The 24,386-nt window shown below is 45.8% G+C and overlaps 2 protein-coding genes across 5 annotated transcripts in view; one reads left to right on the top strand and one right to left on the bottom strand.

The window, feature by feature from the left end:
* The window catches only part of Cenpp (centromere protein P), a 199,421-nt gene extending 199,019 nt beyond the window's left edge, over positions 1-402 (top strand). For both annotated transcript variants that reach the window (XM_027409941.2, XM_027409940.2), the window contains one exon: positions 107-402. In XM_027409941.2, the coding sequence (XP_027265742.1) occupies positions 107-185 (79 nt within the window). In that variant the 3' untranslated portion in view covers positions 186-402. The remainder of the gene's footprint in view (positions 1-106) is intronic.
* A 1,050-nt stretch (positions 403-1,452) lies between these two features.
* The window catches only part of Ippk (inositol-pentakisphosphate 2-kinase), a 38,992-nt gene continuing 16,058 nt past the window's right edge, over positions 1,453-24,386 (bottom strand). For 2 of the 3 annotated variants that reach the window (XM_027409937.2, XM_027409938.2), the window contains exons 7-13: positions 23,149-23,207; positions 21,835-21,907; positions 18,632-18,905; positions 16,835-16,985; positions 16,059-16,161; positions 7,104-7,183; positions 1,453-3,002 (exon numbers count right to left, since the gene is read on the bottom strand). In XM_027409937.2, coding sequence (XP_027265738.1) covers positions 2,777-3,002; positions 7,104-7,183; positions 16,059-16,161; positions 16,835-16,985; positions 18,632-18,905; positions 21,835-21,907; positions 23,149-23,207 — 966 coding nt within the window. In that variant the 3' untranslated portion in view covers positions 1,453-2,776. Of the gene's footprint in view, positions 3,003-4,287; positions 4,670-7,103; positions 7,184-16,058; positions 16,162-16,834; positions 16,986-18,631; positions 18,906-21,834; positions 21,908-23,148; positions 23,208-24,386 lie in introns of all 3 variants that reach the window. The other variant, XR_003484230.2, reaches the window with a different exon arrangement.

The raw sequence follows: 24,386 nt of genomic DNA, 5'->3' as shown, positions 1-24,386 counted from the left end.
TTCTCCACCCTGTCTCTTATGCATCCCACTGTGTGGCTGTTGGGGGAGGAAGGATCTTATTAGACAGACACTATAAGGTTTCTTACCAGGTGTGTTTTCTTCACAGCCCTGGAGCTGGACAAGAACAGGGTCATAGAAACTGCTCCTCTGAGTTTCCGAAGACTGCTAGGAGTACTTGGAATTGAAGCTGCTCTTGACAGCCTGATAAAATTGCTTTGTGTGGAAAATGACTAGTTCCGTGCTGGCAAGCATATAGGAATAAGATTCTGGGCTGGGGAACATGTGACTTTTGTTAAGTATGAACATCTGCTCTTTTCAGACATGCTTTGTATGTGCACTAGTGGTACATTACACAGAACTCCCAGAACATAGAAATAAAGCTTTTCAGTATGTTAAAAGCAACATGCATAGTGCTTTGTACAAATAAGTTTAATATTTGAAAAAGTGTTCCAAGAATGGTTGTCCATTCTCAAATGAGTGTAAAAGAGCTGTGCCTCCAAACTCATATCAAGATGGCCCAAGACAGCATGGGGCACAGTCCAATCCAACACTACCCACCTTGTCTGCCATAGCAGCATCTCCCAGAGAGTCTTGACACTCCTCCTGGTCTCCTTCAAAAGTAGGACTATTTGACAGTGATGACTGCATTGTTCTCTTTACTTGGGAACTTCACTGAAGACACACCCACAGTCTGAGTGTGGTACATGACTATAATGCCAGCACACAAGAGCAACCCAAGTTTAAAGTCAGCCTTGGCTACATAGTGAGCCACTGTTTCAGAAAACAAAGGCTAAAGTAGACCTCCACAGTAGACAATTGCCTAAGATGTACAAGGCCCTAGATCCAATCAATACCCAGCACCACAAAAGCACTACCCAGTCTAAGGCTGTATCATCTCCGACACAGAGCTGACATTTGGTGAGTGCCTCAGTTACCTGCTGTTACACTGCTAAGATGATGGGTTGGTGTGGGCATCCTTAACTAGGTAAGCAGAGCACATCAGAACATAGCTGGACTAGAGCCCTGCCCACATCAACAGAGTGGTCCATCTGTGTTCTTTACCCCAGGAGAGGCTGCTTGTTTCCATCCACCTATCTATATTCTTTAGCCTCTTGCTAAACAGTAATTCTCCAAGAGAGACCAGTGTTTGAGAAATAAAAGTTTTGTGAAATTGCTCTGAGAACCTTGGACCCAGCCATGCCTGAGATGACTACTGTGGCTTCAGGCAGAGAACCTTGGACCCAGCCATGCCTGAGATGACTACTGTGGCTTCAGGCATAACCACTACCGAGCTTGTGCACATGCACACGCGCGCACACACAAGTCAAAACAAAACTAAAGGCTGCTCTCCCCTGCATGTCCACTCACGAGAACATGACCTTCAAGCACATGATTCAGGTGAAGGCTATGAGCACATATCCCAGTATACACTAGTCAAAAGAAAGTCAAGGATCCAAATGTACAAGTGTCTTTTACCTGAGTGTTCAAAATAGTTAAATATTAGAGCAGAATTTAACAAATTCTATAGGAGGTTGCTTGATTCAAACAAGTATAATTCTCAAATTATCACAAAATTTCCCACAAAAGTTACAATCAGCAAAATATTTTCTTCATTTTTTCATGTAGCATTTTCATACAGTTCCATGGTTTTTACTATGTTACAATAAGCCTTCATTAGTCTCTCGAAAGGATGATATAAATAATCAGTCTGTACAGCCTACCATAGGATAAAAAATGAAGCCAAAACTCCCAATGATTTCATAGCAGCCAGGCACACTTTTGGTGACCCCAATAAGAATCCTCAAGTGCCAGCTAGGAGCCTTCTATAGCCCTGATGAAAACAGCAAGGCCCTAGACCCACATACCCAACGTGCCCCAGAGCTAACCTGGGGTGAATGTGGCTCAGGAGGAAGGGAACCTTGTTCCTCAACCATCCGAGACACCAGAGTGCCAGGAAAACTCCGGGCTGTTGGGCACCCACCCAGCTGACCACAGCAGCTCTGAGTTACAGCTCTGCTTCCAGCCTCTACAGCAGCAGCAATTTCAGGTAGGAAAAAAAACGCCTCAGCTCCCCCTAGAGTTAAAATCATTAAAGAAGAATTTAAAAAATAAAACCAAAAAAAAAAAAAAAAAGCAAGGCTCATGCGAGTGGTGTCCATCCTGACCTGAGTCTGTGTTCCCTGCTGCTGCCCCTTTACAAAGCCGTGGGCTTCAGTACCTCCACAGGGACCTGAGTCTAGACCACTCAGAACCAATGTCCACACTAACCCTGACCGCTCTGCAGCAGGGAACCACCCAACACCTGTGTTGATGTGTGACTTGCATTGAAAAAGTGACCAGTTAACAGCTGGGAAAGTTCCAGTAGTATCCATGTTTTCTTGAAAATCCAAACTGTAAGATACTCGTGACAATTCAAGTTCTCTATGTCAAGAGTCTGGTGGGAGGAGATCCAAACCTTGGGTCTTAAAGATAAGGCTTTTGCATTAGAGAATTAGACGTGAGTTCTGCTTGGAAGAACTACCCGGGATGTTTTCCTGGGTCTTAACGGACACTTCCACTCTAGAAAACAGATGGCTTGCTGGGACACAGCACTCACGTCCTACATTCCTTGTCCTAGAAGATTCTAGTGCTCTTCAATTCCTTGTCTCTGAGAGGCAGTCTAACCTCAGCAGGGGTTAAAAGCAAAAACATTCACAGCCAAGTCACCCAACACAACCGAAAATAGCTCTGTCATTCAACGTTCACATTCAAGTTTCAAAGACACCGCAGGGGAAAGTTAGACCTTGTGGAGAACTAATGTGCAATCTTCATGTTCCTTGAACCGAGTCGACCTGACAGTGTCGTCTTTGGCATGCACAGTCTTTGAGTAATAGTTGACTATCTTGCTGTCTAGTTTATACTGGTGAGGAATGCTCTCGTAGGGCTTGAGGTCCAGGTCCAGTACAGACACAGAAAAGGCCAGCCGGGACCTTGATGAAGGGATAACAGGCCTCTGGTCAGAGCTGCAAGTAACAAAAGAATTTCAGATTATACAGACCCTCAGGCCCTCCCAGCCCAGCTCTCAGAGCACCCATTCTGTGTCCGTGTGCATCTACTGTCTGCGCCAGCTTCACACACTAGCACAGGTAAGTGACTGCAAGGCCACAGGCCAGCACACTGTCTGGGAAGGGGGTTAAAAGAACAGAAGGTGGAAAAGCCATTAAGTGGACTGTGTGAGTGATATTCCCCATGCTCCAGCGGTATTAAGAATGCTGGAAAAATCACTTTATCATGAGCCAAGTATTACAAAACCTAAGAAAAAGTAAAAAGTAGATCAGGCTGTGCGGCAGGCAGCCAGATGGATGATTGCTGAGAACAGACTCTTATGCACTTTCCCACTGCTGCTGAGAGCCAGCTCCTTCGTGCTTTTCACATTTGGAGAGCCAGGTGGTTTTGTGTTAACTCTCAAGCCACATCGTCAGTGCTTTTTGTCACTCAGGGCCTCTGGATTTTATAAACATCAGAAAGTCATGTGCTTCTAACAATATGAACATTAACTTGAAAACCTTTTCAGAGTAATTTCAGAGCTGATACTGAGGTTGCAGTGTGTACAATTGTTCTGAAGACACAGCACATAGCATCATACTATTTATCGCCTGGATGGCATCTAGTCCCAGGCTGGCACAAGAGAACTGTTAGGGAGTTCTGGTTCCTCCATGCTCACTACTCTTATGGAATTAGAATTCATTAAAAAATTCCAGTTCAAAAACCTCCTGAGTTGGAAGAACACATACAGACATACATGGCCTGTTCTAAAGTACATGGCTTTGATTCTCATTTGTTGCTCCAGATTCCTGTTGTTTATAGGTGGGAAAATTGAATTGGACTCAATCACAGGTCTGACAGGTGACCACAAGCTCCAGGACAGCCAAGGCACAGGCCGGTGTACACCAGCCTCTTACCACTGAAAAGCTTGTCTCCTTCAGACTCTAAGGCTAAGACTCAGCAGAAGTCAGGGCACAGTTATCCCTACTGCCGTGACCACACATATATCCCTGTGGTGGCCCTGGAAACTGGTACTGGAATGATCTGGGGCCTGCGGAGCTGCTGCCTTCACCTTAATAGCTGTTTATAACAGACATAGCAGGATTTAGGGACAAGTAGCAATAAGAACTTTCCTGGTAGTTCCAAACCTTTCAAAGGCCTGCAGCAACAGGAAGAAACTTAAGAACCTCAATTCCGACAGAAACAAATGGCAGCCACACAGGCTTGTGGGCTGCACATTAAAATTCAAGGAAATAAATTCACCTTGGGTTTACTATGTATTTTAGGATGAACCAATCCTAATGTCTCTGGTTTTCCTAAGCTAGGTACAATTCTGGCGAGCACAGCTCCACCTTCCTCAAAGAAAGCCGATGCTTGTGTGCAATCTCTAATGAAAACTTGGGGTTGGGGACATCCTTCTCTAGTCACAAATATCCTCTGCAGCTCCTTCCCCAGGCAGACAAGTAGAGCAGGAGGGGTGCCCTGGAGTGTCCTGTTGCCATCGCCCTAGCTCCTTTGTTCTTGCTTCCAGGTGGATCTGGATGAGCATCCTGATACATGGGCTCTACTATCTGGCCCTGAGACCTGACCTTAGCAGGCAAGGCAGCCTCGCAGGGCAGGGCCCATTCTTCCTCTTCAGAATCCTCTGCAAAAACAAGTCAGAATTTCCCAGTCTGTCGTCTCTCTTCAAATTAGTCACCAAATTCTTAATTTCCAAAAAATAGGTTTGAGGAAACAACGATAAACAGCAAAACTTTTCAAACTTTCAAAAGTTCTAAACACTTCACATTTTAAAATTAAATAAGCTTGAATCAATGTTCATGAAACATTTAAGAATGGAAATCGTTATCTTTTTTTCTTTTTTTACCTTGCTTGGACTTTTTTTTTTTTTTTTTTGTGATTCTGCATCGTGTTTTTTTTTTTTCATTCATTTATTTAGCTCATAAATAAAGTCATGCACAATTATGATACAGAATACAGTATGTTCACAATGGCATGGCTAAATTAAACCAATTAACATGTTATATCACACATATTCATCATTTTTGTTTTGAGAACACTTAAAGTATACTATCTCACAACTTTTAAAATATAGCATATTGTTATCAACCATATTTATCATGCTCTCAGTAGACCTCAAGACTTCAGAGAGTCCATGCCTCTTGTCCAACTGCAGTTTTATATCCTTAAACCAATCGTTTCCCCATTGTTAAAAGACCCACATTGAAGCCTAATACCTTGCTTGGATTTTTTATAACAGGAAATAAACTACCAAGCCTGACAAAGAGCTAAGGATGAAATATTAAGAAATTAAACAATATAAAATTATAAACTTCAGAAGCAAATGGTTGTATCATAACCCACGATATCATTATTTGTACATTGTTTTCAAATTTCTAAATCAAAATTATCTGCAAGATCACATTTTCTAGCCTCTAAAGATTCCACCAATGAGAATTTGAGAAGCAAAATCAGAGATAAAGTTATACTGGGTCACACACTAGGGAAGTGGGCAAGTCTACATTAATCGTCTCGATCATTATCTCCTTGCCAGCTTAAAAAGGCAAAAGAGAGACAGATGCTGGTCAGATCGAGCCAACTACATGCCTCTGAGAGTCTGCAATTTCCAGGCCATGATGGTATTTCAGCTTTGTTTTAAGCATAAAAGTGAGACAATCTTCCTGTCTCTGGAAAGAGGAGCAGATGTGGTACTTGGTGGCTGGGGATCCTATGCCTCCAGCCATCTGGACACACATCCTCTGCCCCCACAGCAATGTTGATCTCTGGGCAGTCAGTCCGTCAAGGACCCCAGCTTTCAGCTTTCCTCAAATGACACAATTGTGCATCACACAAATAGAGACATCCGTGCAGAAAAGATGAGTCGCACGTCTGTCCTTCAAGTGCCTTGCACTTCCCAGCTGTTAACCTTTGAATCAGCTTCCATCTCAGCCCCCTGCATTTCAGCACCTTTTCTTCCCCAACTGCACCCTTGATCAGGCTGGGTAGACAGAAAGAGGAAATAGTACCCTTCAGAGCAGCTCTCATCCAGCACAGAACCTGAGTTCACTCAAGGGCTGGCTCCTCACAGCTAAGCTAAACAGAGCCAACTGCCTTCATGCCCTATAAATGTTCCTCAGCATGCTATACTAGAAAGTAGATGGTGCTGTGCCTCTCACAGAACCTGACTGGAAACCACGAAGCTCAAAAACATCAGGAAGATGGGTGGTCACCCTGACCCAGGAACACAGGTCAGATGTGGAAGACACCAGAGAAGTCTGTGTAGAGTTTGGCACTCCTAAAGATGGATGCTGAAGATGCTAACTACAAGGTGATGAGGCTCAGCCTGAATCACTAAAAGCTAGGGGAGGTGACTACAATTAGCCAAACATTTGGGGAGAGAGATGGCAAACAGGCTGGTTATTCAGAAGAGGAGGAAGAATAACAATAACTGTTTGGGATGTTTAAAAATGACAGTAATAAGCTGCTCAGGGTAGCCCAAGCCTTTTTGTTTTTATGGTTTTGGGATTGTTTTGGGGTTTTTGTTGTTGATGTTGTTGTCGTGTTTTTCTGTGTAGTTTTGGAGCCTGTCCTGGAATTTGCTCTGTAGACCAGACTGGCCTTGAACTCATAGAGTTAGTTCTCTTGAGATCCAGCTCCCGAGTGCTGGGATTAAACCTGTGTAGCACCACCACCCAGCAAATGTAGCTTAGTTGGCAGAGGTTTTTTCTTTTTTTTCCTGGAGCTGAGAACTTCATGAACCTAGGGTCTTGTGCTTGCTAGGCAAGTGTACTACCACTGAGCTAAGTCCCCAACCCTTTGGAGCCCATCTTTAATCCCAGCACTCAGGAGACAAAGGCACGAGCAAGGTGGATCTCTATGAGTTCCAGGACAGGCTCCAGGACAGCCAGGGCTACACAGAGAAACCCTGTCTTGAACATACACACATACAACACACACAAGCTCCCATCCTGTCAAAGAAAAAAAGAGGAAGAGAAGTGTTTCTACATAAAGGAGCCTACTTGCCATCCTTGTTCCACAAACTATTAGACCAAGACAGGTGTCATGCAATGGTGCCTCACCTTGTGCCCTGTAAATAAGGGGAGAGTGCAATCATGATGGAACAGTCCTTGGCGGTCATGGCTACTCGGTACTGCTGCACCTGTGGAGGAGGAGAGACAGGGTAGCTCCAAGTCACACAACACAGCCTCTCCACCAAATAGAGATACTATTTCCTTGGCAAAACCTGAGGGGTTAGGAGAATGGATGACATACAGTGGGAAATAGTCCCTGTAACAATAGACACACCAGCCCCTACCCTATCCTCCCTCTTATTGCAAGCACACAGAGTCCAACTGGTTCCCTGAGACGTGTGACTTGCCATCAGCAAGTTAACAAGAGTCTGTCTTTGGGAAAGGAGGGAAGCAGAAAGTTGCCTCAGCTTCTCAGTATGACTACATTGTGTACTCAGCAGTTATCACTCTGTACTTTGTAGAAGATGCATGCAGGACATTTGGGGGAATGGCAATTCTAGCAATAGTGCACACATTCTAGGGCTGTGTGTATTACATTAACTCTGCATCCTCAGCTGGCATTGAGGTAACCCCCCTTATAAAGAGAAAACTGAAGACACAGAACTGCCAGGTGATGGTAAGACTGGACCCAAGCACACGTGCATGCTTCTGAACCAAGCTCTTCCACAGCAGAAGGCAAGCAAATTCAGTTCTGCGTCATGAACCTGCACAGTGCCTGCCAGAAACCACAGTTCCAGCACTACACGTCTCAGGCACATAGGGAGAGACCAAAGACAGAGTATCCAGATCGGTCACTTCTACAGCACACAATCTGAGACAGTTTTTAAATCCCTTTTGTTCTTTGGACTTTGGTAGATCTTTTGAGTATTTTAAGCAGCGCTTCCTTTATAAAAACTAAATAGTTATACAAGAGGAACTGGCCTTACACATCATCACTGGCCCCAGGATCTGACCTGATGATAGACAGTATTCTTTTCTCCCTCTGAAACATTCCTTTTGATTTCATCAAAGCAGGTGGTATTGCGCTGGGAAAACCTCAGGTTGCATGTCCCTGAGGCAGGGAGGCTAGGAAGGAACAGCAGAGCACAAACCATGCCTGCTGGCTGTTCTGGGCCTGAAGAATCTGGAGGCAAGAGACACCCAGCTCCTATCCACACACCCTCCAATTATCAAAGAAATTTGTCATTTCATGATACATAACCAGAAGCCCAGTCAAAAAGTATACTGGGTGGTTTTATATGTCAACTTGATACAAGCTAGAGTCATCAGTGGAAGGACTCTCAGCTGAGGAGATGCCTCCTTGAGATCCAGCTGTAAGGCATTTTTCTCATTTAGCAATCAATGGAGGAGGGCCCAGCTCATGGTTGTTGGAGCCATCCCTGGGCTTCTGGTCCTGGGTTCTATAAAAAGGTGAGCTGAGCAAGCCATGGGAAGCAAGCCAGTAAGCAGCATCCCTCCATGGTCTCTGCATCAGTTCCTGTCTCCAGGTTCCTGCCCCATTTAAGCTCCTTTCCTGACTTCCTTCAGTGATGAACAGCAATGCTGAAGTGTGAGCCAAATAAACCCTTTCCTCCCCAACTTGCTTTTTGGTCATGACGTTTCACTGCAGCAGTAGAAACCCTAAGACAAAGAGAAAGAGCTAAATATAAAATTCCCTGAAGGAACCGTCAGTCTAACCAAGGTACATTAAAAAAAAAAAAAAAAAAAAGCCATTAGAGACAGTTTTAAAACCTAAACAACTATCGGGCTAGAGAGATGGCTCAGAGAATAAGAGCACTGGCTGCTCCTCCAGAGGTCCTGAGTTCAATTCCCAGCAACCACATGGTGGCTCAATGTGAAGGCACATTTGCAGTGCCTGAGGAGGTGAAGTTACAGAGGGTTGTGAGCCACCATCTGAGTGCTGGGGTCGAGCCAGGGTCCTCTGCAGGAGCAGCCAGTGCTCTTTAACTGCTGAGCCATCTCTCCAGCCATGACATATAAACATTAAACATTTTCATATGCAAATTGTAACAATGTTCTTCAGTACAGAGGGTTGTGTTTGTCTCAGACACACAACCAATGAGTGAGGTTTTCACTTAGAGGGTGGTTCAAATGGGTTACTGAGCTAATTCAGTGGCAACAGTCAAATGGAAAAGCTGGGTGACGTATCGGAAATCTCTGCTTGGAGGCACTGCTACCAAGACAGGGACAGCAGGCATTTGGGTGTTTCCCAAAAAAGGGTCAGCCTTCAGACTGACCCTGAGACTAAGCTAGCAGGCCATACAGGAACTGTAGCTGTATTTCAAAAATGAACAGTCCCAAAGCTGTGTCAAAATGACACCAGCCTACCAGTCCTCTTGACAGAGAAGCCTAAAATTCTCTCTAGAAAAAGACAATGCTAGGCAGCAAGTAATTTCTAAAATAATTGCACCAATACAATTTCTGACACACAAGTGAAAATAATGCAGGCACAAGACAGGATGGCATAAATAAAAGCCAACAGCCAAAGCACAGAAGGGGTGTGAGAACCTGTACTTCCCCTTCAGTTTTGCCAAGAAATAGAAACTGCTCTTAAAAAATAATGACTATTTTGTTTTGTAAAAAGAGCTAGAACTGAAAAACAACTCTACAGCAGTGGACACGGATGTCCACAAAGGAACTCCAGCTATTAAGGTCCCAGACACACACTGGAAGAATCAGACCAAACACAACTTCTGAGGAGAACTGGAAACCATAAATGAGCCATTTAAATGTTTTAGAAAAACAACATTAAGCAGTCATCAGATTAACTAAAGAGATGTGAAACTGAACAGGGCGGAATAACTACCAGGCAGCAAAAGTGACCACACCAGCAGCCTCTGAGTCAGCTAGGGGCCAGTGGCCAGGGTTCTACAGTATCCTCCATTGTGTTCCAGTGCAGGATCCCCACATTTTGTTTTGTGAGAAGTATAACACTAATTACCCACAAAGATATGAACTGGACAAAGAAAGCTAACAACTTAGGAGCTCAGACCAAAGAAGAGAAGAAATGGAGAGAAGGAAAAGCTACCGAGAATTGTTAATGAGAAGATTCAGAGAAAATGCCCAAAATGTAGCATGGAAAGGAAATAAGAGAGCAGAGCTAACAAGACAGAGAAAGTCCATCTAACATGTATCAAACTCATCTAGAAGAGAGACAAGCAAGCTGTCAAAGTCAGGGCCCAAGTTTTTCCTAAATTGGACATCAAGTGTTAGGAATAAAGTGTAACGGGTTGAGACCACAGGTGGCAGGTCCCCCGGTCCCGAAGCGGGTGATGGAAGGTGAGCGGATGGGAAACAGACCTGTAGACGTGACTCACACTGTAAGCTTTATTGGGGGAGATAAGAAAATAAGGGAAGGAAAGAAAAAGAGGTAAAGACACACAGAGAGAAATAGGACAGGAAAGAAGGGGGAGTCCTGTCTCCCCTACAGAGGAAGAGGGTGGGAATGGGTGGACTTTTTCTTTTAAAGAGCCAGGGTACATACACCTGCCTTGAACAGGTGGGTGAGAGGTGGGGCCAGGTGTCCCTGGATTACAACTTCAAGCCCTAGAGATCCCAGAGTGTCTCCAGAAAATAGTATCAGTTATGCCATTAAACAAAACTAAGATGCACTGCCAAACAAGCCTGCACTAAAGGAAACAATAAAAGATGTTTTAGGATGTGGTAATTATATCTATAATCCCAGCACTAGGGAAGCTGAGGCAAGAAGACCAGGAGTTTGAGGCCAGCCTGGCAACATGAGGCACTGTCTCATATTTTAAGTCTAAGTAAACAGAGAGAGAGAGAGAGAGTCAGGATAGATTTTGCTTTTAGAAAGAGAGAGAGAGAGAGAGTGTATGTGTGTGTGTAGCTATGTGAGTGTATGCACATGTGTGCAAATGCTCTCAGAGAACAAAAAAAAAAAAAAAAAAAAAAAAAAAGGTCCACAGGAGCTGGAATTACATACAGGTGTGTTGTGAGCATTCATTCTTCCTGAAGTAGATGCTGGGAATTGAACCTAAGGTCTTCTCCAAGGGAAAGCAAAGTCTCTTCATCAATGACACATCTCTCCAGCTCCTCCTATATTTACCAATATTTGTTAATAATCTCGCTAACAGCCAGAATACTTGTTTTTAAAAACCAATCACGGGGCTGGAAGATGGCTCAGTGGTTAAGAACACTACTCTTGCAAAGGATCCAAGTTTGTTTCTCAGCACCCACATTAGGCAGCTCACAGCCACCTGTAACCCAGCTACAGGGGGTCTGATACCCTCTGGCCTCTATGGGTACCTGTACACACATGAATGCTGTACATGTCATAAAATTAATAGTTTTAAACCCCATTTTTATGTCTATTTATTCAAAGACATAGAGAATATACAGAGACGGAAAAGACATGGCACAGATATTACGCACAAGGATCTAGAACTAGAAGTGCCGGGCAGTGGTGATGCACGCCTTTAATCCTGTCACTCAAGAAGCAGAGGTCAGCATGGTCTACAGAGTGAGTTCCAGGACAGCATGGTCTACAGAGTAAGTTCTAGGACAACCAGGGCTACACAGAGAAACTCCGTCTCAAAAAAATGAAACATAAACTAGACAGAAAAAGGAAATTTGAAGGTAAGAGGTATAGCCAAAGATAAAAGGCCACTTGAAATGATAAATGACAATTGAAAAGTATTTAATTCTAATGCTGAGGCACCTAAAAATATAGCCTCACAGAGTAAACTAGGAAATCCTATCTCCACCCATTCATAGATCACTGCAAAGCCATGAAAACCAGAAAGTGCAGCGAAGGCACAGCTTAAACATTGCTAGAGAAAACACCACAAGACACATGAGAACATGTACAGCATGACTTCATATGAGAAGTGCAAAAAGAGAACAAAGCACTCCAGGAGTCCAGATAAGACCGGGAACTGAGCCAGATGCCAGCCAGAGAGTCTGCATATTAGGTCTTAGCCCAAGACTGAGAAGCAATTCCAACGGGCTCTGGTTGGCTTTTGTTCATTGGGCTATACATTTTTTCTGAATACTCTTCTGTTATTTTTTCATAATCCAAACAGCTAATAAAATAAAAGTTCAAAAAGTTAAAATGAAAATGTTCAAATACTAGTAATGCCTGTCTTTGTAAGCATATGGCACTGAAATCTACTAGACAAAAATTCACTTATAAAACATCTCACTAAGGTGCTTATGTGCAGGAGGTGAAAGTAAAATGTCAATATCAACGTTTCTTTTCATTTTTTACAAAAACAGAAATAGAATTGTATCGCTTTTCCCCTCCCTTCCCTCCCTCAAGCCTCTCCCAAGCCCCCCATAATGATAGCCTCTTTTTTGTTGATTATTTTTACATCGATATGTATGCACAAATATACATAAATACAACCTTCTGAGTCCATTTTTAAAAGTTGTTTGTGTGTATGTGATGGAAGAGCTGACCATTGTGGGTTAAGAAGACAACCAATAAAGGTCTAATTCTTCTCACAGCAGTCATTAGTTGCCTTTGTCTAGGAGGGGACACTGCAAACTCCCTTCCCCCTCCACTTGAACACGCCTGTTGCCATTGCCAGTGCCTCGCTGGTTTTTCATGCAGCTATTTCTAGGAGAGACTGTTTCACAGGAGACTTCCCCATACTCCAGCTCTTACCATCTTTCTGCCAGCTTCCCAGAGGCAGTGGGGTCACAGACCTAGAAAAGAATTTACTACTGCCACTAGGCAGTCGAGCATAAGTCCTTACTACATTCTCAATCTTATCCTTACACCCACTGATAACTGTAGCTACCCACTCCCCTCAATTCTAGAAGGCTTTCTTCACAACAAAGGAGACCACCACAGAAAACACAACTAGACAGAGGTCCCAGTGGATACATCTACACAGCATAGCTCCTGCATCTCTGGCTCAAAATCACTTTTAGCAGTAACAAACTAAAACCACCACCCAGCAGCAATGAAGACCACAGTGAAGAGGCTACAGGGAGATGGAGGGCTTTCAAGGGCTGTCCTCCAAAACAGCCACACCCTGTTGAGACGGACTTTTAACATATGTTGGCTTATAGATGATAGCAAGAATGCCAAACCCAATCCCTCTTCACACCACTCACCCACTTCACCGCCCCCCCAAGAAAAGACTAAGTAGGAGGCTAGGTGTATGGTGCACACCTGTAATCTCAGCTACTCAAGAAATGGAGACAAGGAAGATTCCAAGTTTGAAGGTAGCCCAGACAACACACAAGATGTTACCATTTGAACCAAGCAACTCCACTCCTACACAACAAAAAAAATGTATAGCCACATAAAAACTTGTACACAAATATTTACAACAGCACTGATTATAGCAATGAAAAGAGGAAACAACCAAAATGTCAGTCAACTGATGGGCAGTTTAGTGAAATTAGAGCCACGAAAGAGAATGAAGTAGTGAAATCTGAAAGTTGTTAAGTCGAAGCTGAACACAAAGGCTCACACACTGACTGTCTTGTTTATATGCAACACTTACAGAAAGACTGAAGTTGCTCAGGCCTGCAGGGGCAGAGACAATGATAGCCAAGGGTCATTTTCTTTTTAAGTGATGTGGTTTTAAGTGAAGGACATGGCATGAAATTGTTGCTAAAGAAAAAAGGGACAAAGGGGACTGATCTGAGTGGTGAAAAAGTCAGGTAATGTAATGATAAGGCTCCCACACATGAATAAATAAATCTAGACAAACATGTCTAAAACCATACTAAACTGGGACTGTGAAAAATAGCGATAGCTAACTGGTAGAGTGCTTGCCTAGCCTGCTGGCCACTCCAGCCACCCACCCAAAGAAAAGCTAAAATAAACACAACACCAAATGGTAAGTGGACACACACTGGGAAAAACAACTATAATTAAAGTACCCCAAGTCCTGTATCATGTGCTAGCTGGAGCCACAATCGAGTAGCTTTACACTTTAAATATGGGTGGTGAACTGGACCCACCATCATGGAAAGAATACAAATGCTAACTTCCAAACCAGTGGAGCGGAGGAGGACTAAGGCTACTAAGTAATGGAACACACAAGTCAGCACACTGGTGGGGAGTCTCACCCCTCCCCACCCCTCCCCCACACCTGTTTCTGGGATAGTTTTTCCCAAGACACAGTCCCTCTCATTTGTATCCTATCGATGGATATTCCTAAACTACAAGCAGTGCTAAGTGGCTGCCAAGACAAGAGGTCCTGTCTAACCTGAAACATTGGTAGCTGGCCTTCCTAGAAAGCCCACTGGCTCCACCTCCAGGTAGTGTTCAACGAAGTTAGAAGTAGGAAGGCCCACAGTGTCCTGAGATGACCTGTCCTGAGATGACCATATTTGTCAGAGACACCTGGTTCAAATAGATAAAATAAAGCAGAAGAGCTTTTGCACTGGGTTACCTTCAGCTCACTACTCCTCAGTTTCAGTTTTATGCAGCACCCTCTTAAATTTCAGAAACTACCTGAACCTATATCCATCCCTAAGAGAGAAATGGAGCAGTTGAATGTAATACATTCAGGACGCTGAGGCCAAAGAAATGACCACCTAGCTCTACCCTGGCTACACAGCCCTCAAAAACAGAAAAAGAGGGCTGGTGGGACATCTCAGTGGGTAAAAGCACTTGCTGCCAAACCTGACAACCTGAATGAGTTCAGCCCCAAGAACCCGCATGGTGGGGGGAAAAAAAAAAAAAAAACAGTGCTGAACTTAACCTCTACGCTCTCATCATGGCACACACCCATCCACCAAATAAATTTTAAAAGCATTATTTTAAAAGAGAAGGATGCCTCCCCCAAACGATTTGACAGACTTTGAAGGTCCCTGGTGGGAGGCCTCACTATCCCTCGGGAGGAGTGGAGGGGGGTTGGGGGGGGTCAATGGGGACCATGGGAGGATGGGAGGGCGAGGGAATGGGGAGATGAATATGTAAATATGAGTAGTAAAGAATAAAAAAAAGAGAAGGATGAGTGCAAGCACAAAGTTCCATGTTCTAACCCTGAGCCCTCAAGCTTTCTGCCCAGTTTCCACCAACAGTGATATCTCAAGAGCCACACTGCAGCAAAACGATGAGAAGTGAGCATGACCTTGATATGACCTGTCAGATTCTCCAAGCACATAGACACATGTGGTCTCTGCAGCCACCACCACAGGGACTCTGAACTTTCGCAAAGTGCTCCTCTGGTCCATCTATGCACCAGGTGAAGTGGGGCTGCAAGTGTGGCCGCACCAGTATTTTCCAACCTAGTACAGTCATGTGCTGGAAGCACAGGGCTGCTACCATTCTTTTGTACAGTGCTAAGGGGAACATTAGTCCTCATTTCTCGGGGATAAGTATCCATTTGACGGGAACATTTGACATGAAAACTAGACTATCAGCAGCCCGTCTCAGGGCCAGTACCTAGGCACAAGCACTATATGTTCCCAGGGGATTTCTTTCAGCCACTTCTAGGAAGCTGTGTGATGGCTGTAAGACTACATTTACCCTGAGTTTTAAGAAAGTTTAAAAGTAATCTACGCTCATTCAGAGAACAAAAAGGAAATAACCCTTGCTTCCTCCCGAATGGGGAGGGCATGCTGCTGTTTCTTCCTCCCTCCAGGTGCTCCAGCTGCACATGGAGCTTCCCCTTTGGAGTGCGGCCCCACCCCCCACCCCAGCCTAAGGAAGCTCTACCCTGCACCTCAACCTCTGTGGCCTTGGCTTTGTAAGATCTTCTCAAGTCTCAGACAGACACAGCATTAGCTTCTTTACCAGGGAAGACAGTCATGAGGATACCAAGGGTGGGACTAGAACCACTAAGCACTGGGGCCTGCCTCTGGTCTGTGACAGCCAGGGAAGACAGAGCCAGGAGAAATCCCACGTAGACCATGCATTTCCACCTGCTGCTCCAGCCTCTCAGAGAAACACTGCAGCCTCTCTGCTTCAAATCTCTGAGGTCTGGGCTGTCGCTATTGTGGAGGGGAGGGATAGGAAAACCCTGAGGGCCGAGACCTCAGGGATGCACAGTGCTTCTCAGTGCATCTACTCACCTTCCTTAATGCAAAGGCCACTGTCCCGTCATCCTCAGTAGACAGATCAAGCAGCTTCTGGTAAAATACTTCATCATAAGGCCCATCTATCTGTAATGTTTTCCTGAAGGAAAAGCACCAAGACCAAATAAACAGGGTGACGAAGTCCTGGAGACTTCCACTCACTAATGCATTCTGTATCACACAGCACAGCCTAGCAAGCACATGGTTTGTGTTAAAAGCCCTCTAAGAGATTTACTGTTTCCTCTCATTAAGCCTGATTCTTTACCATCAAGATCTTCAACAACCCCCAGGGCTCAGGGAAGTTGAGGCTTAGCTCTCAGCTGTTCACACGCCCTTAAGCAAAAACCAGTAAGGTACAAAGAGGATCCTGCCTATCAGACAGTGGGGACCTGGGGACCCACAACGTGGGCCCAGGGCCCTAGATGTGGTAGTCAGAGAAGCTCAGGAGCTGCCAAGCCAGGGTTCTAAGAGCAATCCATGAGATAACACTGCCCTCTGCAGGCCAGGCCCTGACACAGGCTTTTTGGAATGGTCACATTCATATGTGCTTTATTTCTACAAGTGTCTTAGTGAGAGCAACAATCTCCTATGGACCCTGGCACCCCATCTCACCCCCCACCCCCCACCCCCCACACACACACATGCAGGACTTCCTAGGCAGAGAGTTGGTTGTATGGACCTCCTGGAGTCAGGTTCTGGGAGGTTCATTCTGTTCTGGAGTTCAGGTAACCTTCACCAGCCTAGCCTCATAGTTTCTCTGGCACCAGCCTCACCTCTCTTCAGGAAACTCCTCCAGGTAGCGCTCAACCCGGTTGTATAGAGGGTAGAGGCCTTCAATGTCCAGCTGATCCAACATCTGCACCTGGAGGGTTTTGTACAGAAGACAGCCCTTCGGTAACCCCGACCGCTCTGGGGTGTTTTTTCCTACCAAGAACATCAAGGGAGAATGAGAGCAGTTCATTATCAAAATTTGAAGACTGTGGAGGGAGACCCAGGCCGGCGCAGACAGCAGAGCTCACCCTTGGCTTACCCACTGGGCATCAGCCTAGCTCTGAGGGCAGATGCTACACATCTCATCTAGTTACAAGGCTGACTGAGCACAGAACCACCCTCATCACCCAGTGACTCTCCACACAAAAAAGATGGAGACTGTGCCTCTCCCTTTGGACCTGTGCTGTCCAAACTCCTCCCCAAAATATCCTTTAACTCTATCCCCTGCTCTAGAAGTCACTTCATATGTAAGCTTAAAAAATAAGCACTCACATGAAACAAGGCCCAGAACTGCAAAAGATCCATCATACCAACATCCACGAACCCTCAAGACCAACAGACCGTATCCAGAATCAAAACCCATTAAGCCCACATCAAGAAGAACCAGGTCTGGCTACCACAATACGATCTAAACATGCAGAGTAATGGATGGTGGTCAAGACCTCACCAGGACAGACGAGAAAAGAAAGCTCCATCCTTCACTCATGCTCTCTCACAATGTGTACAGTGTCATCTCAGCTGGGGCCTGACATCCCCGACTATTTCTCAGAAAGAACCAACTAAAGGCAAAGACAGGGGAGGGAATTCCTACCCCAGGCATGGTAGCTAAAAGATAACACACAGATAAAACACTACATGTGCTGATAGATTTATGCTATTTAAGAAAAACACCAGGTTACAAGAAAATATGAGTATGATTTCATTGTTTCAAATATTGCTAACCCACGAGTTAGACCTGTTTGCACATCAGTGTCGGGAAGGTCTGTGACAGACGCCTCAGGTGTCCCCAGATCACCTGAGTGCCAGCAGCCATCTGTGTCCTTCCAGAAACATTCTACAGCAATGCATCCAAACTACAGGATTAGTTTCACCAATAAGGAATCGCTTTCATAACAAGAACAAACCCCAAAACATTCACTTGTAGTTAAAAAAAAAAAAAAATCATCGAAAAAACAGTTGGCATAGGGAAGCAACAAGAAGTCTAGGCCTGTGGAATTTCTGAAGGACACAGGCCACTGTCAAACTCAAAGGACTCCTGAGAGTCCCACCTGACCTGACTCACGGGGCATCACAACACTGCAGTGACAGGGCTGATCCACCACCCCCTATTTACCAGGATGGCAACCTGGAGCCAGAGAACCTGTAAGCCTGTCCTCACTCCACAGCGCTCAGCCCAGCTACAAAAGGGCTCCTGGTCTCAGTTCTTGTCTTACAAAAAGACGGAGGAGAATCTGCATCCAAAGCCAAGATGATGATCAAAAGAAAAACGTACAGCTAAAAGCACTGATTCACTGCAGAGGACATATAACATACGGGCAGTATTTCTAGAACCACATAGTCCAAGTGTGTCAAGCAGCTTACAAACCCAGCTAAAGGTGGGAAGCAAGGCCAACCCTCCGGGTAGCTATGCCTCATTCTGTGGAACCATGACAGAAATAGACAGCACCCCCCAGAGGTGCCAGGAAGCCAGGCAGGGAGACAAAGGTCACTGTGTCGGTGCCACTCTGGCTACTTATGGGGAGGGATAGTCTCAATGCACCTATAGACCCACAACCCAACTGCAGAAGGCCAGGCCCTACCTTGGTGATGTAGGCTCCTGCTGAACGGGCTGGCTTCACAGACCCGTGGGCCCTGGAGCCCAAGCCTCAGGGCACCTGCTCGGCCTTTGTCTGAGCTGCTCAGCAGCACCCTGGTGATAACATGCACCAGCTCTCGGATCACAGCCCTCGTGCAGTGAGGCCCACTGGCCAAGCCATTGGAAGGGAAGAAGAAGGGCTTCAGGTGGTGCGCAAGCTCCTTCAAGTCAGCCACAGGGCTCCGGGCATCACCGCAACCATAGATGAGCTGGCCATTCTTTAGGCAGGAAAAGAAGAGAGGGAGATAGATCACACAAGCTGACAAAAACACAAGCAGGGGCAGGGCACAAATGGAGGACCCCAGTGTTTTTAGATGAGCCTAATCAGGATTGCTGCACACAGGCTCCTCTGAAGAATCCTACTCTCCATGCTGGGTCACTAAGCATGAGTCAAAGGAAGAAAAGTTCAAAAGCTTCAGGCCAGCACCCTGGACTGACGCCCTAAGACAATGATCTCACAGCATGTATGTCTGCAGCAAATACTGAGCATAAAGCCACAGATGTCCACAAATCACCAGTTCCTTGAGGGCTCAAGAAGTATCGAGGGGTTGGAACTTTGGTGGAAGCCTCAGAGCCAAGTCCTGGGGTAAGAGGAGTGACCAGATCATTGACATGGAACTGTCCCTGTCTTAACACTGTTGACCTTCATAGAACCCTGAAAAGATGTTCCTTACCACACAGCATCCAGACTTCCTCGGATTCCAGCGCTCAAGCAAGGGCAAGTGCTGCCCACTGCTGACAATGGGGTTGTGATAAGAGCCTGAGCTGTGGACAACACCAGGAGCATCTCAAGGTTCTCTGAACTACATATTCATATCTAAGCCATGTGGTGGGCCCTCTAGAGCTCCCTCCAGATCCCTACCATTAACAAGTACTCCACATGCAGTCCGAGCAGACACAACATCACAGCACCTGTAAGGCCCCTACCAAAGACATCAGAGTTCCCCCAGAGTGGAAATGCCTTCAGAAAGCAGCAGCTAAGCTGACCCTCTAAGACACTGACAATGAGCATGTGTGTGAAGCTAAGGTCTCAGGAGAGCAGTAACAGCCAAGAGAACAGTCTCTGTCCTTGAGAGGTATGGGTAAGTTTCTCCTCAGTGGATCCTGGGGAGCCTCTCTAGAGGTTCCTATCTAGGTGCTATCCAAGGGACAAACTAAGGCAACTGCTCACCATGCTAGGCAGCCCGAAGAGGAGCGTGAACACAGTGGAGCCGAGTTAGTCAACTGACATTCAGAGTAGAACCATTTGTGCCCATGGCCCAAAAATGGCCAAAGGAGTCCTCATAGCAAGGTCTCACCCTAGCATCAAGGGTCTAGACGTGAGGGACATTGTAAATGTGAAATCCAGAGATAGAGTTTACACATACAAATATGGACATTCAAGGATCTCCTGGGGCATCTAGCAGAGCCACAACCTAGGTAGTGACTCTATAATAAGGTCCATGCCACTGGAACCCAACACTGCCTCTCACCACAAGTACCCAATGTGGGATCCCTGACCACAACCAGGCAGCTTCTCCAAGCCTGGACCATCCGAGCTGTGGAAATTTTCTGCTTTGCTGGTTTGCAGAATTTGAGGGAGCAGCGAATGTACATGTTACAGCATTAGAACCAGTGAGCCTCAGAGCTGCCAGTGCTCGCTGCACTGAACTCCCTGCCTTCTACCTGCCACTTTAAAAGCACTACAGAGCCAGCAAGATGACTCAGTGGGTGAGGGTGCGGGTGCCTGCCACCAAGCTTAATGACTTCGTTTAAAGCCAAGGACCCACACGGTGGAAAGATAGGACTGGAAGTTGTCCTGTGACCTCCACACACACACACAAAGTAAAAGAGATTATATATTTTTAAAAATTTTTCATTTTAATCCCAGCACTTGGGAGACAGAGACAGGTGGATGGATCTCTGTGAGTTCAAGGCCAGCCTGGTCTACAGAGGGAGTTCCAGGACAGCCAAGACTACACAGAGAAAGCCTGTTCTGAGGGGGAAAAAAAAAAGTTTTTAAATATTTTAAAAGCCATCACAGAACACTTCCCTTAAGCAGCCTCTTGGGGAAGTGCTGGCTAATCTCTGGATTCTTCCATGATGATTTTTACAGAAGCAGCAGACCGAACACCTTAAATGTGGCCTGACAGATTCAGAGATGGGCTCCAAAGTTAAAGGGATTTATCTCCAGGATTTAAATGCCAGGTTCCTAATCTCTTTTGGTTTTTCCAGACAGGGTTTCTCTGTGCAGCCCTGGCTGTGCTGGAACTAGCTTTGTAGAGCAGGCTGGCCCCAAACTCAGAGACCTTCCTGCCTCTGCCTCCTGAGTGCTGGGATTAAAGGCATGCACCACCACACCTGGATCCTAATCTCTTTTTTTTAAAAAAGATTTATTTATTTATTATTTATTTATTATGTGTAAGTGTTCTGCCTATATGTATGCCTGCACACCAGAAGGGCACCAGATCTCATTATAGATAGCCGTGAGCCACCATGTGGTTGCTAGGAATTGAACTCAAGACCTCTGAGCCATCTCTCCAGCCCTCCTAATCTCTTAAACATTGAAAACAGTGAAAAAATTAGGGGAGAGAGGTCACTCGGCAACCTTAATTCGATCTCCAGATCCCACTGTGGGAAGAGAACTGACTCCTAGGCTGTCCTGTCTCCATACAAAACTGTCTTCCTTGGGGTATGGAGACAGCCAGGAAAGGATGCTGATTACTCTGACCAGCCTCCAGGTCAAGGAAATTCTTCTGTTAGATCTGGTGAGCAACAGCCTTCATCCCACCCTTTTCATGAAGCCACCAGCCACACAGCAGCAAGACAGGACAGCACCTCTAGCTCACCAGTCATTTTTCCAGACCATGCAAGACACAAGCTTTGAAAAGCCCATTCTCAGTCCTGCTCCCTCACGCAAGTCCACATGCTGCCCACTTGGACAATAGCAAAGGGGACTCGAGATAAGTTCCCAGCATGACCACAGCCACCACCTCCTGCTAAGGCTAGCCCTGCCTCATCCCCTACCTCCTTCAGTGGCATCTCCTCCTCCTCCTGCAATGACAACGCACAGAGAGCTGGTCTGAGGCAAACCAGCCTGGAAACCTCAATGTATTTGGACACAGAACCTGTGGCTGGGAGCCACCATGGAATGGAGAGTACTCTTACCTTAAATATCCTCAGATTGTTCTGCGCCTCCTGCAGCAGACTCTTCAAGGCAAAGTGCATGCGCTGCTTGTTTCTGGAAGGACAAAGCAGAAAGGTTTTGAAGGCAGTGAACTGGTCTAGTCTCCACACATATCCATACACACAGTTCCAGACTGAGCTGGGTCCTTCATTCAGTCACTGTAGCCCTGAGCACATGAGGGGAGCTGGGTTTATGGCCCAAAGGCAGCCATGAGGAATCCTGCAGATGCAGGGGGACCAGAAGACCAAGGCACACCAGTCATTCAGCCCATCTAGCTCCGTCTCATCCTTCTTGCTCCTCAGCTGCAGCTTCCAGAGGCTGGAGCAAGTACTCGGGGCACTTAGGCATGACCAGATGCCATTGACAGACCTCTGGGAAGGGCAGGACCCTAGAGAGCAGGAAATGGGGGACCTGTCACCCTCCCTCCACCTTGGGGAGCTGTGGAACTGGGCCCCTCCTACCCTCTGCCCTACTCGTCTCTTCCACATTGCCATCCATGTTCCAGGCCTTACCTCACCAGGCACCTCCACCAGTATCCCTGAACCTAGCCCCTTTCGTACCCCCACATGAAACCTACAGGGCTCCCAGGGAATGCAGACCATGTCCCAAGGATGCCCTGCCAACAACACGTCAGCACCGGCACCACAGCCAGCTCTGGAAAGCCTGCATTATGAACATTCCAAGGACAGCTCCTGACTCAGGGCTGACAAGCTATGAACCCTCAGTAGTGTTTCCCTCACCCCATATTACTGCTTGCTTGTAACAAGCTGCCTTGGGTGCACAGGTAAATCAATCATGACCTTCCCTTAATGCACTGGCAACCTGACTAATTCACACAGGAAAAAGAACAACATTTTGTTTTCTGGAATGGACAAAAAGCCCTTTAGACAGAGCAAGGGCCCCATCCCCACCTCACCGAACCCCACACATTTACAAGCTCACAGAACTTCGTATATATTTCCAACCTCACAACACTCCCACTCTACAGAACATACCCCACTGTCAACACTGCAGATAATACTTAGAGCCACCTTACAGAATATACCCTAGTCTCCCCACAGTACCCAATACCCCATCCTCCTCACCTCACCTCACCTCACGGCCCCCAGGTCCTCCCTCCTAGAGGAGGCCAAGTCCACTATCCCCACTTCATAGAGCATGCCTCTAGGCCCACCCCCTTCTCACACACATACATACCAGCAACACCTCACAAAGTAACCTCAAAACCGCTACCTCATAGGTTGTCCCTTAGCAGGCACCACCCAACCAAAAAACAAATGAGAAGTGGCTCTTACCCTGAGTAGAGGTCAAGGGGACAGTATTTACTTATTTTCTTCCACTTTCCAGTTGCTACCTGGTAAAACATCAATATGATGGCATCAAACACGACAAATAAAACTCCCAAAACAGCATAATCGAGGATGGCAGCAGCCTTGCCCTGGGAAAGGTCTCAGGTGTACACCCCTGAGTAGGAAGGAGCCCACTTGACTCCTCACCCTAGGAAACTCCAGCTCGCCCTGAGCCTCAGTCACTTCCAGTTCAGCCCTCCCATGAGCAAGAAGAAAGCAGCAAGCGTGTGAAGGTTTGGTAATGAGAACAGCGAGTCTCTAAGCTGCTAACAGCAAGGAAAAGGACACTGAACATGCTATCTTATGTTGCTAGAAGAACGATAACTTGGCACAAACCTTTGTGGTAACCACCAAAATTTAACATGCATACATCCCAAATTAGCAAATCTAAATCTGAACTAACTATTCAGAGCAAAGAGGCCACAGGGATGGGACACAGGATTTGCTGCAGATATTAAGATATTTACTTCAGGGGGAAAGAGAGAACAGTCACTTGGCAGGACCAAACACAATGAAGAAAGGAATGAGTGAGTGCACGAACGCAACCACTCCAAAAGAGAGATGAAATAAAACATCATCAATACTTATTCACCTACAATGTCATGTCATGTTTGTTTTAAAAGTATACTTACATGTACACACATGTATCCAAACACATTTTGAGAAAAACGGCATTCAACACAAAATCCCCACAGTTCACGTTAATGTGGAGGGAGCACTGGGCAGAAGTACAAATAACATGATCCTACTGTGTCTTGTCAGTATGTCTGCATGCTCTGACAATAGAAGACAGGGGAAGAGGCACCACCACTTGTCTGTGTGTATACTGTTACCCTAGGACAGTTTCCCCTTGTCTGTATGCATATAGTTACTCTACGACAGTCTGGAAAGACAACCAAACTAATAACATGAATCAGCAGAGAAGAGGGGTAATCCAGCTATCAGTTATGAATGAGCATTGTTTCATGATTTTAAGATATATACTTCTCAAACAACCTATCATATAAGCTGCGCATAGTTTATACATGTAAAAACTAGCAAAATTTGCCAGAATAATAAATTTTGAAACCTCAGAAAATGCCTGAAGTTCTTTAAAAATACAGAGAACATTTGCTCAAGAAAACCAGTTTCTGTGAGTTTTATAAGGCCAGCCTGTCTACTGAGCAAATTCCAGGGCAGCCTCC

This window comes from Cricetulus griseus, chromosome 3 (genome assembly GCF_003668045.3).
Source record: "Cricetulus griseus strain 17A/GY chromosome 3, alternate assembly CriGri-PICRH-1.0, whole genome shotgun sequence".
Lineage (NCBI taxonomy): Eukaryota > Metazoa > Chordata > Mammalia > Rodentia > Cricetidae > Cricetulus > Cricetulus griseus.
Note: the sequence above shows the minus strand (reverse complement) of the source record. Positions and strands in the feature narration are given on the sequence as shown.